This window comes from Megalobrama amblycephala, linkage group LG19 (assembly GCF_018812025.1).
Source record: "Megalobrama amblycephala isolate DHTTF-2021 linkage group LG19, ASM1881202v1, whole genome shotgun sequence".
NCBI lineage: Eukaryota > Metazoa > Chordata > Actinopteri > Cypriniformes > Xenocyprididae > Megalobrama > Megalobrama amblycephala.
In genome coordinates this window covers 10,542,764-10,558,272 of record NC_063062.1, presented here as the reverse complement: position 1 = coordinate 10,558,272, position 15,509 = coordinate 10,542,764, and the positions used below count along the sequence as shown (strand labels likewise).

Below are 15,509 nucleotides of genomic sequence, written 5' to 3'. Positions count from 1 at the left end.
AACAAGTGAATAGGGAATAAAATTATGTATCAATATCCCTATTAATTATTAGATATCATTATGAAAATGTTGCCAATTATTGCTCCCATTATTACAGTTCTTTTTTCATTGCATGTTGCTCCTTAATATGCAATAATACACATTAATATGCAAATTAGATACAGTGTATAGATACATTGTATTGAATGGGAAAATCCATGTATGGCCATTTTACCCACATATTGCATAAAGTAAAATGGTATATCAATTAATTCCATTATATCTTTCTTAACATAGCTGAGAATCATCTTTATACAAAGTTTGGTTAAAAACAATCCTGAAGCCTAAAAATTGATTGGTGCTTAAAAAAAAATTCCATTGTTTTTGCCTATACATGTCATTTCATGCCATTTTATTTTTTAAACAACTTAGTTCTGGTGTCCACCACAGAGGACATAGCATAACATATAGATAAAGTATAATTTTTCAAAAATGCTTTTTTTTGTTTGTTCGGTTCTTACGCTCTAAACAATATAGGCTAATGACCTGAAAAAATACTAAATTAAAAAAACTTTTTTTTTTCTGGGTCTCAGGAGGATATAATATCTTAAGGCATCAAAAATGCATAACAAACTGAAACTAACACAACATAAAAATTAAGCATGGTGTAAGAATGTATGTCATTCTGATACAAAACTTCATTTCAAACAGGGTACTCCACGTTATTCATCAGACAGACAGAAACAGTGACGCCGTTCTACTGCACTGCATTGCCCATGCATCCTCACTTCGGCCATGACATAATGCTATTCAAAATGGCGACCAAGCCTTCTGTGACACACTGTATAAATGTGCTGTTATAAAACCAATAAAACCACTGGTCAAGTTATGGCGTTCAAATAAATGTACACAAAACCCACGGCATCTATCCGCCCAATGAATATCTCATGCCCAGACGCTGCAGTGCTAGATTTGCTTATTCACGCTTGAACAATACACCCAACAGACCCGAATGGCGTCCCTAAGGTGCCCCTGAACATGAATTTCTGGCAACACGAATTCGCATAGACTGGCGTTCAGCCAATGGGAGCGCGTCTGCAGCCTCCTTCAGCCAATCGCATATGCGTATTACCGATCAGTTGGAGGAATTCTACCGTTATTCATGTTCTGGGGTTGTATTTTCTGCATAGCGTTTCCTGCCCTGGTGCATGGTGGTCGAACGAAGGGATTGTTGGAAAATTTTCGGAGGTTAGTATATAAATGTGTTTTTACCCAGTGTGCCTTATTTCCTCAGACGCCGCTTAGCCGGAGAGTGTGTCGGTGGAAGTGTGGTGGAAGTTGAAGTGGGATTCAAAACGAAATAAAATAGTGGAAATGCATCGGAAGCAGTGTTTTATTTATTAAAGGCAGTTGGACGCAGGGTTGTAATCGGTTGCAACATTGTAACGTTCCGATTGTGATTGTTACCGCAGCAACCAACTCAATATGGGCTAACGGTTGTTGTTTTGTTTAAACGCCTTTATACGGGACTAAATAACTTTGCGTTAGTTTGGGACATGGTATAGTTATATAAATCTCAACGGCTATTATATTGTGTAAACATTAGGAAACGGCCAAAGTAAAACGCGAGCATTTTGGTAGCATATTTGCTAACATGTGAGGATGAGTTAGCATGACAGATGTCCTGTCAACTAATAAAACTAAAAACTCGTTAGCAACTCTAGCCGGGTTGTCTTTGCATTCCTGCCGTTTTTCGTAATTTACTAATTTTTGTACTCCTAGTGTTATTATTTGCAAAGTTGTTTCGTAGCTATTTGGCTAAAATGGACATTAGTATTGAAATGCCCGCGTTAGCACATACTTGAATTCGATACACGTGCCGAATCTCAACATTTATTATTATTGCACAATTTTAAATAATATTTTCGCAGAATGCTAAGCAATATTCTACGGCAAGCCGTTTTAACCTAACATTTACTCCATAGCATAACTATTGTCTATTTTGTTATGTTAATAGTACTTTTATAAAATAAATAAATAAATCAAAAATATAATTCTAATCGTGTCAAGTAATATTCCATTGTTACTGGTGGCAAATTACACATTTTTTGCCATTGATTCCTTTGGGGATCTATCTTTGACCTATTCACTTCTGACTAGTGTGTACACTAGTTGTTGCTGGTATCCCAGTACTAATTGAATATGTAATTAGTCTTTTATTCAAGTAACCACTGCTGCAAGTTACATGTTTAATATTGCTTGAAAGAGTTTTAATTGAGCTATAACACATGGCCCACAGTCACTAGTTACTAGTACTTATAATACATTAATATAATGATTAAATAAAGTATATTTAAAATGTAAACAGTACTAGGACAAAAATAGATACTAGGTTTAGGAAATGCATATTAAAATGGTTTCTATAGAATGCGACTTGAGCAACTACACGAACGGTTCTGAACAATATAGTACTGTAGGGGTAATGTTCACTCTGACTTAATTTAAATATGTGTAAATCTTTAAAAAATTAGGTCATACAGAAAGAGTACACAAGCACAAAACCATGATCATAATTAAAACCTATAAAAAAAATATCCTGCAATTTTTGTGAATGTGTGTTTGCAGTTTGTAAACTGAATATTGCTAAAATATTTGTATAATAAATTTAGGGACAAAAAAAGTAGTTCATGCACTGTCTAAATTTTGTAAAATGGCTTCAAAACCCACCATGACAATAAACCATCACAGGCCTTTGATTGCCTCTGAGTGTTAACACAAAATCATTGATGGTTGTTGGTTTGTACAGGCAGATCATGCTCTTAGCCCAGGTGAATCGAGACACCCAGGGCATGGAGTTTCAAAGTGTGGACGGGGACCCGCAGCAGGTCACCCTTTGTCTGACAGAGGCAGTAACGGTTGGAGGTGAGATGGATATGGATAGTATTTCTGCAGTAGTATTATATTTTGTGCATAGTGCAATGTAGATGCATAACAGCCAACTGTTACCACACAGATGACAACATGGAGGGAATGGACACGGTGAGCTTGCAGGCGGTGACTTTAGTGGATGGCTCCACAGCATACATCCAACATAGCCCTAAAGGTACACATAAGGACTACTTTTTGCAATGCATAAGCTAATAATCTGGTTCTTCTGCTTAAAAAAAATTCTAAGACATTTTATTTACTGATTTGAAGATGTTCAGTATTTCATTCAGCTTACAACAAATATTGTGCAAAAATGTTCTTGCTTAGTCTACATTCAAATCTTACAGCATATAATAGTTTCTCTCACAGAAAACAAAATAATGGAAGGACAAGTGATTCAACTGGAGGATGGATCTGCTGCTTATGTCCAGCACCTACCAATGTCTAAAACAGGTATATTTATATGGATTCTTTTTTATTTTTGATAAGACAGACTTTTCTGTATTGTAAAGACCATACATTTGCCTTTATGCTTTCAAATGTATTTCTTAGGTGGAGAAGGATTGAGACTAGAAGATGGGCAAGCTGTGCAACTGGAGGATGGAACGACTGCTTACATTCATGCACCCAAAGGTCTGTCTCTGAAAAACGATCTACTACTGTGTATTGTGATTATGCATGTCACTCTTCAGACATTCTAATTCCAATTCAACGTGTTCAATCGGCAAAGACAAGCTCCAACAGGGGTAACACACTGATCCAACAAAACCCGATGAAGTATCTGTTGCCATCTGTTGGTGTGGTGTGACCTTTACAGACACAAGATTCAGCTTAAATGTTAGATTCATTCTGATGAAATCAAGTGAGCAAATCTCCATGTGTTCACTTATTTTTTTAGAAACCTATGATCAGGGCGGTTTACAGGCTGTTCAGCTGGAGGATGGCACCACTGCATATATTCAGCATATGCCTCAATCCAACACCATCTTGGCCATCCAGGCAGATGGTACTGTAGCAGACTTACAGACAGAGGGCACAATTGATGCTGAGACCATCAGTGTGCTGGAGCAGTACTCTACTAAGGTTAAGATCACTGCCCTGCCACTTATTCTGCATTCTTATTATTTATTCTTTTTATATGGTTTAATTCAACCACTCTAACAGAAACAAACGTGTATTTGAATGCTAAACCAATTTAAACTTGTATATATACTTTTTTGTGTACTGTATGTTATATGCCTTGTTTCTCTTTAATTGTTAATTTAAAGAAAGTGTTTTATGTTTATGTAATATAACCACATACCTAATTTAAAATGTGTGCCTTTTTGTAGATGGAGGCCACAGAATGTAGTACTGGGTTACTTGGTCGAGGAGACTCTGATGGCAGTGTGCATATGCAGGTACTGTCTTTACTGATACTATTTTCTGCATAAAATGAATGCTTTGCATGTTAATGAAGTTGTGACCCACTTTGTGTACTCAGATTGTACTGCAGGGTCAAGACAGTCGGTCACCTAGAGTCCAGCATGTTGGGGAAAAGGCCTTCCGATGTGATCATGAGGGATGTGGAAAACTCTACACTACTGCTCACCATCTGAAGGTGAAATCATGCAAGAGAGAAGATTTCTGTTCAGATGTGCCCTTAGTCTCTGTATTACTTTATTAATTTCTTGACTGTGTGGTTTTCTAAATATTTTTAGGTGCATGAAAGATCGCACACTGGGGATAAACCATACATTTGTGAACATATGGGTTGTGGGAAAAAGTTTGCAACAGGTAAAGTGTTTTTTTTTTTTGTTTTTGTTTTTTTTCCAAAAGCACATTTCTGTTGTTTTCCAATTTTTTTTTGTACATGCAGAATTTTATTTTTCTTTCCGCTGTCTTCAGGGTATGGTCTCAAGAGTCACGTCCGAACACACACTGGAGAGAAACCGTATCACTGTCAGGAACTTAACTGCCTCAAGTCTTTCAAAACCTCTGGAGACTTACAAAAACACACAAGAACACATACAGGTGGTTTTCATATTTACCTGGGTTTCATCTGGCTTATAAAATAACTTTGTCTTAAAAAGATGAATTTAAGTTTTTGGTCTGTTTAAATTTGTTGTTTAAATTGCGCACCTGTTCATTTTCTAGGCGAAAAACCATTTAAATGTCCATTTGAAGGCTGTGGGAGATCTTTCACCACTTCCAACATTCGTAAAGTCCACATCCGTACTCACACAGGCGAGAGGCCGTACTACTGCTCCGAACCTAGCTGTGGAAGAGCCTTTGCAAGTGCCACCAATTACAAAAATCACATGAGGATCCACACAGGTACTTGTGTTGTCCTCTATAACTGCTTAACTCAAAATCTTATAAAGTATCATTATAATGAAACCAGAAACTTCGAGTTTGCAAGCATTTATTTATAATTTCAGACAATAAGTTTAAAAGTGTGTCTCATCTTCAGGTGAGAAGCCTTACGTCTGCACTGTTCCTGGCTGTGACAAGCGTTTCACGGAGTACTCCAGCTTGTACAAGCACCATGTGGTTCATACGCCCTGCAAACCCTACAACTGTAACCACTGCGGAAAGACGTATAAGCAGATTTCTACATTAGCCATGCATAAACGCACAGCACACAATGACACCGAGCCCATAGAAGAGGAACAAGAAGCTTATTTTGAGCCCCCTGCAGGTCTGTTTACTTAAATCTCCAGTCACAAACAATGACTACATTTACATGTGAGCCAATAATATGATTATTCCAATAATCATGATTATTACTTACTTAATCGCAGTAAGATGTGTAAATAATACGAGCAAACCTCTTCACTCCTGTTTTACATGCAATTTTCATTATTCTGATTATTCGCTAAGAATTGTGGTCATTTTTACCACTGTTATTCACACACCCCAATGCACAGCACAAATGCTGAACTCGCATACAGTGGGTATGTTACTGGCCGCTGTTTTAATCTACTTACGTCAAATGTAAAACATCTCTAAGGATGTCTATTGGATCTATTTTTATTGGATTTTTTTCAGTGACACAGTTTTCAACCATCAATATACTGCATTATATTAATGTTGGGCAACATTGCCAATGTGAACATTAATCTGCGCATGACAGCGTCATCCATGTACGTCACAAGCACATGCACACTTAGGTTAGAGTGAATAGATGCGATTAAAATGTCTGTTTATTGCGATTAAAATCTGCATACATCACATATTTTACTACAATTATGGTTACTGCGATAATGTGCTTCACATCAATTTGATTATAAGTATTGTGTTTACATGTTTACAAGTTAAATCACAATAATGCCTAAACTTACTGTAATCACATTATTACACTGCATGTAAATGTAGTCAAAAACCATATAATATTTATTAACTAAAAATCTGAATTTCAAAATTGCACCTTTTTCAGAGGCCATTGATGAACCTGGGTTAATGTACACTCCAACAGTGGTGGAAGATGACTCTGGGTCTGAGCAGATGTCAGGATCAGAGATCATGGGACAACAGCACGTGGCTCTCATATCTCAGGATGGCACACAACAGGTCAGTGAGGATTTACTCTGTCTGCACCAAACGCGACCAGACGTCACACCGCAACAGCTATAAGCTGTCCACAATGGGTGCGACTAAACGACCATTGCAAATCCATTTGTCCTTCATGTCAGAAATAGCGGAGGCACTTGGAGTATGTAAGAAATTGAACGGGGCATCAGTTTACTGGAATAATTTATCTTGTTTTCTCTCACCGCACCACATCCAGTGTAGACAGTAGCATCACTGATTATAATTTTGTCATGTCACGCCACTTGCATCCGGTGTAGACACGGTGTTGTATAAATGTCCAGCAATGCTCTTTTGATCACACACAATATCATCTGGATCTATTTTATTTAACTTTTGCCTCATATTTGAGGGTTTGCAATATGAAATATCAAAAAAATCACAGTGGAAAAGTAAAACACATGTTGGTGTAGTAAAACCTATGTCAGGGTGGTGGATATGCAGTTATCTTCCAGGTAAATACTTATTGTCTTTTCCCTCTCAGGTTCTGTCTCAAGCAGATATGCAGGCTATGGGAGGCACAATTACCATGGTAACGCAAGAAGGAACCACCATAACCATCCCAGCACATGAAGCAATGCTTTCCTCAGGGGGAGCACATTCTGTTACTATGGTGTCTGCAGACGGTACAGAGGGACAGGTAGCTGGTGTTACTAGCTGGTTTCCTACCTAGGGACTCCATTACTTTGCTAAATACACAAATAAATTGAGCTAATTTTGTGAACTGTATTTGCGTTTTAGGTGGCTATTGTGACGCCAGATCTCTCTGCATACCAGACAGAAGAAGGGGAGCTCGTGCAGGATCAGGAACAGCATGTGATTTCCACAAGACCACACCCAGTCACACTGCTGGCTACCTCTAACGGCACACACATAGCTGTGCAGGTATAGAATATATACACACGCCGGCACGCGTTATGGAATTTTACTCTCAAAAACAGAGATACATTAACACACACAGCTAGGAGCGGTCACAAAGCTTAAATCATGTGTTTACTTTGCCTGAGAGTAAATAATAAGAATTGCAGTTAATGCTGTAAACCTTTAAGCCCCTTTTAGGGTGGGAACATGCAATTATTTCCAAAAGACTGTTTGTTGGTAGTTGGTAGTATTTTTTTAGGATGTGTTAAAGATGTAGGTCTCAACTGAATTAGTATTGTAGACTGTTCTGTAGGTCTAACGATTTCAAGCATTTGAAATGAAATGCACTACTCTCTCAGTATGATATAAATCATTTTAAGCTAAGCCATATAAATATATTTGATACAATATCCCCTGGTTTCACAGACAAGCTTGAGCTAGTCCTAAACTAAAATGCAAGTTTGAGCTGTTTTAACTGAAAGTAACTTGCCCTGACATATCTTAAAATATGTCAGTGCCATTGTTTTATCTCAAGATGCACCCCAGTAATGTTGTTTTTTTTTCTAGGGCACATTTATAAAAGCTACTTAGATGCCCTAATTGAACAAAGGCCTAATCCTGGCTTAGTCGAAGCCTTGTCTGTGAAACCAGGCCTATGTTTAAAAATCTTTACACCAAAGCTAGGATCATTTTTTGATGACTTAAGTGCATAAATGTGATTAAAAATACAGATTTTGTGGATACCTGAGAGAAAATTAATGCAAAATGGGTGCAACATAAACTTAAAATTAAAGTGTGCAAAAACAGTCACCAGTTTTATACTCATGCCCCTGGTTTCAAAGACAAGGCTTGAAGCTAGTCCTAGACTAAAATGCATGTTTGAGCTGTTTTAACTGAAAGTAACTTCTACTGACAGATCTTAAAATATGTCAGTGCCATTGTTTTGTCTCAAGATGCACCCCAGTAATGTTTTTTTCTAGGGTATGTTTATAAAATCTACTTAAAAGTCCTAATTGAACTAAGGTCTAATCCTGACTTCGCCTAAGCCCTGTCTATGAAACTGGGCCTTATTAATCTTTTTAAAAATCCTGGCTTCCAAATAATACTATTTAATTAAGCATTGATTTCAGCTCTTGTGTGTAATAATAGTTGAAATCAGTAGCAGATAATGATCTAATAATTATGATTAGTGATTGTATCACTTGCTTTTTTTGCACTAATGGAGAACTAACTGAGCAACCTAGTCCAATCAACCTTGTTGACTGGTTTGCCATTCAGTCCTGATTAATGAGCCCTTATGCCAACAAAGGGGCAATGTGTCATTCTCTAGAAGAGTGACTCTCTGCTTGGTGGGTGGTGCCATTGAGCATTGCAAGATGGACAATTTTTAAATTATTTGTTATACTGCAACTGCAAACATTTAGGTTTATTAAATTGAATTTCTGCTTTTTTCCCCCCTCTCAGCTCAGTGATCAGCCCTCCCTAGAAGAAGCCATCAGAATAGCATCAAGAATACAGCAAGGAGAAACTCCCGGCATGGATGATTAACTCACATTGTATAACAGTGAACTAAACGTCTCAAGGGGTGTGTGTGTGTGTGTGTGTGTGTGTGTGTCTGCGTGTATGTGTGTATGTAAGTCTGGGTATTGAAAAGCATCATAGTTTTTTCTAATGCTGACATCATGAATGCAATATATCAAGATATTTTTGTGTGGATATGTACATAACTGTTTTAAAAGTAGAGTTTTTCTGTATATATTTGATTATGCTATTTTTTGCAAACTGTTAAGAAAAGGCCTACAAATATATTTAAAAAGAATGATTTCATTGTATTGTGTTCTTTGACTTGACTTAGCAAAATGTGCAATTTACAAACTAGAGTCTTTTTAGTTTAAAAATTTTTTATTTAATATTTACCATATATATCCAAGGGACTTTCCAAACATGGCTTCTAATTTCAATACTGTGATTGTGGGTTTTATGAATTGCCCAATACAATACTGGAAAGTCCCATTAATATGGTGTACAAAACATCATTAGTGAAAAGCTTTTTAACAGGCTTTTAGTGAATGCTATTGTTAACTGATAGCCGGTCAATTCCACTGGAGAAGCTCTGCCATCAAAACAAAACCATGTGGCTAATTTACACCACCATAAAAACACTACCAAAATGATTAATCTTATCAAATATAATGCCATGTAATTAATGTAACATTTTCCAGTCTGCCATAATGAACGCAATTTTCACAAAAACATTCATCTGATCATCTCAATGATCAAACGAGACCATTTCGTAGATGAAAGGAGCATTCGCGCCAAATTGAAGTCACAGTCTGTGGACATTTCAGGGGAGGGGCTTACTGACGTACTACTTAAGTCCCTCCTATCTTTTAAACTTTGGAAGTCGGCGCTCATTGGTGTATATCACGTCACATGACCAACGGTCGCGGGAAGACTTTGACCACGCTTGTTAGTGGGAGGAGTAGCTCGCCATTCAAACTAGTTTTGTAAACATTATTGTCTTAAACGATACTATTTTGGATGTCTTGACATGTTTTGAGAAGTTTACCTTTTAGTTCGGCGTTATATATGTCGCGTTATTACTATTAGGAGTTTATTTTTTTCTAGTTCTTTCAAAATCAGTTGGAAGTTTGGGGAGCAGCCATTTTTTCACCCGAAACGTCTCCGTGGACGCTTGTTTTATACGATTTCGACGTCGTTATCCGCTTCTATATGCGTCTAAACTGAACTTGTTTGGACTTGTCACGGAGATATCAGTCAGCGGGAGGAGAAGATATTTTTCGGACAATCTGTAGCAGTTTTCCTCCTGGAACAAGTTTGGAATCACATCGCTGTTTTCGGGACTGTTTATCAGCGCTCCGGTTGTTGAATCGTATGAGCAGTATTAGATATGTTTATCTAAATTACATAATCTCTGCCTGATTTCCCAGCCGTTTGGGCTGGTATTTATACCTTAACACAACTTGGTTGTGTTTTTTTATAAGTTTTATCCTTTTACATAACCTGAACTTTTGTCTGGAAAGATGAGTTTCGGCCCACGGAGGCACGGCAAGTCTCCAAATCTGAAACCCGTTCGCCAGAAGTTGCAGTTTTCGGCAAGTGATGGTGAAGAGGACAGCATCGAGGATGCGAACAACAGCACCGGGGCCGAATCAGGCTTCACGGAGCTGGATTCCCCGTTGTCCGTGCGGCGCAGCAACGATAAGAGGCCGGAGGACCTGGGCAGCAGCAGCCCGCTTAGCCGAACCAGAGACGACGACGAGTCCTGGGATGAGGAGGGATTTGGCTCGCCGTCTCGCGCGAAACAAACTTTTTACATGAAAAGCTCTCCATCGCCAAGGAAAAGTCCCCAGGCTTACGACAGTTCGCCCGAAAGGAGTTACATTCACGATGACATGGAAGGATCCAGCTCCCCTATCCCAGACTGTCCTGATACACCACCCCATAAAACCTTCAGAAAACTCCGTCTCTTCGATACCCCTCATACTCCAAAGGTTTGTACTCACACAGTTAACTTAATAACGAACCAAAACAAAATGTTTTTATATTTTAACATCGGTTCCTCTCAAATGCTGAACGTGAGAGTATATTTGTTGTTTACATTTGTATAATTAATTCTCCTTACGTTTTTGTTTAATATTCAAAAAAAATCAAGTAGTTATGATTTGAAAAAACAGTCCAGCCTTTACCAGGTGGATGAGCTCACCCTAGTGACCCAGATACTGGACCTGCTGTACAAAGTTGCGTAACAGCTTTAGTGAATCAGTCTATTGATACTAGCACATCATTACATCATTTAAAATGCGCAATGTTCAGTTTTTCCCCTGTTTATGTTTTGACCCTGTCTTTTTATTTTACGTTTTCCTGTACTGTTCTTTTGCTTTAGGAGTGTGTTTTAAATGATTTTTAAAATGACTATTAATTATGCATCTACAGAGCTTGTTGTCGAGGGCCAGGACGATGGGATCGACGAACCGGAGAGTCGCCCTGTTTAAGAATGTGGATTCCACGAGCAAAGCCTGTCTGGACGGAAGACGAAACCAGACACCTCTAGTAAACATCAACCCCTTCACCCCGGACTCCATTCTGGTGCAGTCGTCGACACTACAAAGAAACAACAGGAAACGATCACACTGGAATGAGTATGTTGACCACAGTCTTTTCTAACTTTTCCTCGTTTTTTTTAATATTTTTTATATTAGTTAACCTCCAGGAGGTTACTGAAGTAGTTGTAATAGAATGACAGACAACTATGCCGATTCTGGACAGGTGTGGCACAGGTTGCAGAACCGTTCGTTAAATCCGTTTACTAATACTATTACAAGACAAAAAGTTGGCGAGGAACCAGCCCCTCGTGTTCGCTCCATCTACACGCCATGTGCTTAGTCAGGCCTCTCTGCTGCCCCCTAGCGTTTGATGTGAGTCCGTTCTAATGATGTCTTTTCATTCTGTAGCTCATGTGGGGAGGACATGGATGCAAGTGACGCTGAGATAGAGGAGGAGCTGATTCCGCCCTCAAAGGTAAATTTGAATTAATTATAGCTGTGAGTTATTAAAAGTTATGCACTTAAATACTACTTTTTAACCAATGAAGTACTGAAATAAATTTAGACAGAAAAAGAAATGAACTGAAACTTTTAAGTCAAACCTAGGACTTTCCCCCCGGTTTCACAGACAAGGCTTGAGCTAGTCCTAGACTAAAATGCATGTTTGAGCTGTTTTAACTGAAAGAAACTTGTACTGACACATCTTAAAATATGTCAGTGGCATTGTTTTGTCTTAAGATGCACAGCAGTAATGTTTTTTTCTAGGGTATATATATAAAAAATAAAAATGAAAAATATAAAAAATATTTTGGTTCCAAATTTTTATCAATTTTACTGGTAATCCACTTAATGAAGAATTTTTGGATATAATGTCACAGTTTACTTTATTTTGCTATCCTCACTTACATAAATGAACTATAGTATCCTGCACCCACTAGTAAACATAAAAAAATATCAAAAATAATTTTTGGTTTGACTGTATTTCCATGACTGTCTAGTTGGTTAAGTACCACTGTATTTGTTTTCTGTCTAATAAACTGATTTTCTCACAGAGGATCACAATGATGGAGAATAACATGATGTCCAGATATGCATCTGAATTCCATGAGCTGGAGAAGATTGGCTCTGGAGAGTTTGGTTCTGTTTTTAAATGCGTCAAGAGGTTGGACGGGTGTATCTATGCCATCAAACGTTCGAAAAAACCCCTGGCAGGCTCTGTGGATGAGTAAGTGAACACAACATCTTTTATAAATGTGGTTTCTATTACTCTAACTATATTGAATGGAGGTTTTTATTATTTTCTAATTATTCCTGTGAATTCTCTCCCTATAGGCAAAATGCACTTCGTGAGGTATATGCACATGCGGTTCTTGGACAGCACCCCCATGTTGTGAGGTATTATTCTGCTTGGGCAGAAGATGACCACATGCTGATCCAGAATGAGTACTGCAATGGTGGAACCCTGTCTGATGTCATTGCTGAGAATAACAGACGCATGCACTTCCTGTCTGAGATGGAGCTGAAGGATCTGCTGCTGCAAGTCTCTCGTGGACTCAAGTACATTCACTCTACGGCACTTGTTCACATGGATATCAAGCCAAGTATGTATTTGCTTGTTACAGCCTTTAAAATATTATGTTAAATTGCAATTTTATTTTTATGCCTTAATTTGGGGATTTTTTTTTTTTTTTTCAGGCAATATATTCATTTCACGCAAACCTGCTCCAAGTGTAGAGGAATTTGAAGATGAAGAAGATGGGCCCACCACAAGTGTGGTGTACAAAATAGGTAAGATACTCAAATTACATGCCCAGATGATTGTATAATACAGACATGGCTTAATGAAGTGGACAAGATTTTGACAATCTCTTCTGTATCAGGTGATCTAGGTCATGTTACGACGGTTACCAATCCACAAGTTGAAGAAGGTGACAGCAGATACCTGGCAAATGAAGTTCTTCAGGAGGTAAACACTTGTTTTCATTCTGGATTTAAGAAATTGCTGGCAGGTCACAATCTTCCATGAAATATATCATGTACTAATTTAGCTGTTCTTGCCCACAGGACTACAGTAACCTGAAAAAGGCAGACATATTTGCCCTTGCTCTGACTGTAGTCAGTGCCTCTGGAGCAGAGCCCCTTCCCACCAATGGAGAAAAGTGGCACAAAATCCGACAGGGCATTCTGCCCCATATCCCACAAGTGCTTTCTCAGGAATTTTTAAGCTTGTTGAAGGTGAGGTTTCTTCTATAAAGTAGTCCTAAATATAAGTAATTCACTTTAGTGCTTTCTATTTCTGCCAGAACTGTTGAATGGGCTCTTGAATGTTAGATTAAAATGCATATATCCTCCTGACAGCTTATGATCCATCCCGACCAAACACGGCGACCCTCAACCTCTGACCTTGTCAGGCATCCCGTTCTTCTGACTGCTTCCAGAATGAGTGCTGACCAGCTGCGTGTAGAGCTCAACGCTGAGAAATTCAAGAACGCTCTTCTGCAGAAGTATGTGATATATTCTTTCATTTACAAAGGCAAATTCTAGGTCTTTTAGTTGTTATAAACATGCTAAATGCTAATGGTGGAAACTCTACTTCTTTGGATTTAATTAACTCTGGTTTTTGTTTCTCAGGGAGCTAAAGAAAGCTCAGATGGCAAAGGCTGCAGCAGAAGAGAGGGTTCTGTCCACAGACCGCGTTCTCACACGTTCCACAGTCCAGTCCAGCTCCAGAGCTTCTCGACTCATCGGGAAGAAGATGAACCGCTCTGTTAGCCTCACCATTTACTGAACTGAACTCCAGACAAATGAGATGACCAATCCTGTGTAGGAACTACAGTGGTGCTTATGAAAGATTGTGCACACAGACAGTTTTGTCTGTAGCCAGAAGGATGACACAGACTGTCATGTGACTTATAGTGCTTATACTGTTTGACACAAGTACCATGGCCTTTACTGAAGCTTGGGTCCTTCTGCCTTGTTTTGGCAATAGCCTCTGAGTACGTAATGCAGATCTGCCTTACCAATTAGGTTTGCCTTTTAAAAATCTCTGACAGAATTGCCTTATGATGGACACATTTTTAGTATAGATCTGTCTTCCTAATCCTTGCTTTAAGTTCCATAGGTAAGAGTCAAAATGGTCTCCCTGCACTTGCTTTCTCAAAGGTGCAGTGTTGCTCTTTACCAAATTGGAGGTGTGTGCCCCTATTGAGCCCTGATATGTGAATGTACCAGATCGAAGATTTGTGCACCTTACTGCCTGTGAAAAATGCCTGTTGGGCCACAGAACTTGGGGATTGAGTTAGATTGCCATTAAAATGAGCACTTTGGAGGCAATGGTGAGCTTGTCACAGAAAGCCTGCTGCTATTCATGTTCGTCTGTATCCAGTTAGGGTTGGAAGATTTTTTTTTTTTTTTTTTTAAATACCTTTTAAATCATTTTATCCATTCTAACAAGCAATATTTCATAATATCATCATCATCATCATAAAAGTGTTTGTGCTCCAGTAACTTTCTTGCAGATTACATCCACTGATTTTTTTTTTTTTTTTTTTTTGCTTTTTTTTTTTGCTTTGTTCAATCTTGTCAAATCTTGAAATAACCATGTGACAAATGCATGCTTAAAACTGGAAACAAATGATTTAAGTGTACATATGCCATTCAAATCTCCAACCCTATTTTTGTAGCATTAAAACAATCTTTGTCCAGTTCATCTTATGTCCTTAGTTGATAATGTATAGTTTTGACTTGTGCTCCATAAACTACATTGATAGGGTACTGTTTAGATTCTTTGGCTTTGTTAATCCTCAACTTCATTTTGTCTGTAAATATGTTCATTTTAATAAACTGTTTTCACCTAAATGCACCTAGTTTGTTTTATTTGAACTTTAACAGTTAGCTTGCATTTGAAATGATATTTGAAATTAAATCTACATTAAGGTGAAAAATGCATTAATTTTCTGAGTGTACCATTACATTAATGTTTCTATGGTTACCCTCCGGTGAACGCAAATTCCTTTGAGTCTAACGCATTTTGCGGGTACTAAAATGTTTGGAAACGTCGTCGAAACATATGTTAAAAAAAAAAAAAAGTGAGGTTCATAATTC

At 38.1% G+C, this 15,509-nt stretch overlaps 2 protein-coding genes across 4 annotated transcripts; both read left to right on the top strand.

Moving 5' to 3' along the window:
• Positions 1-1,076: 1,076 nt before the first annotated feature.
• znf143b (zinc finger protein 143b) lies at positions 1,077-9,160 on the top strand. 2 transcript variants are annotated; one of them, XM_048169670.1, is made up of 16 exons: positions 1,077-1,227; positions 2,786-2,901; positions 2,993-3,082; positions 3,277-3,360; positions 3,460-3,540; positions 3,806-3,990; positions 4,239-4,307; positions 4,391-4,507; positions 4,608-4,683; positions 4,795-4,920; positions 5,044-5,223; positions 5,360-5,587; positions 6,326-6,459; positions 6,962-7,117; positions 7,219-7,362; positions 8,803-9,160. In XM_048169670.1, exons 1-16 carry the CDS (start codon positions 1,142-1,144, stop codon positions 8,884-8,886), a joined length of 1,956 nt encoding a protein of 651 aa, XP_048025627.1. In that variant the 5' UTR covers positions 1,077-1,141; the 3' UTR covers positions 8,887-9,160. The 2 variants fall into 2 exon arrangements, with proteins under 2 accessions (XP_048025627.1, XP_048025626.1); XM_048169669.1 differs by having other exon boundaries at positions 3,265-3,360.
• Positions 9,161-9,757: 597 nt separating this feature from the next.
• Positions 9,758-15,263, top strand: wee1 (WEE1 G2 checkpoint kinase). Of its 2 annotated transcripts, none has more exons than XM_048169671.1 (10): positions 9,758-10,853; positions 11,296-11,501; positions 11,814-11,880; positions 12,458-12,630; positions 12,738-13,006; positions 13,101-13,193; positions 13,286-13,371; positions 13,470-13,640; positions 13,764-13,909; positions 14,037-15,263. In XM_048169671.1, the coding sequence occupies exons 1-10, from the start codon at positions 10,383-10,385 to the stop codon at positions 14,191-14,193; spliced, it is 1,839 nt and encodes a 612-aa protein (XP_048025628.1). In that variant the 5' UTR covers positions 9,758-10,382; the 3' UTR covers positions 14,194-15,263. The 2 variants fall into 2 exon arrangements, with proteins under 2 accessions (XP_048025628.1, XP_048025629.1); XM_048169672.1 differs by lacking the exon at positions 9,758-10,853 and adding an exon at positions 11,025-11,099.
• Positions 15,264-15,509: the final 246 nt, after the last annotated feature.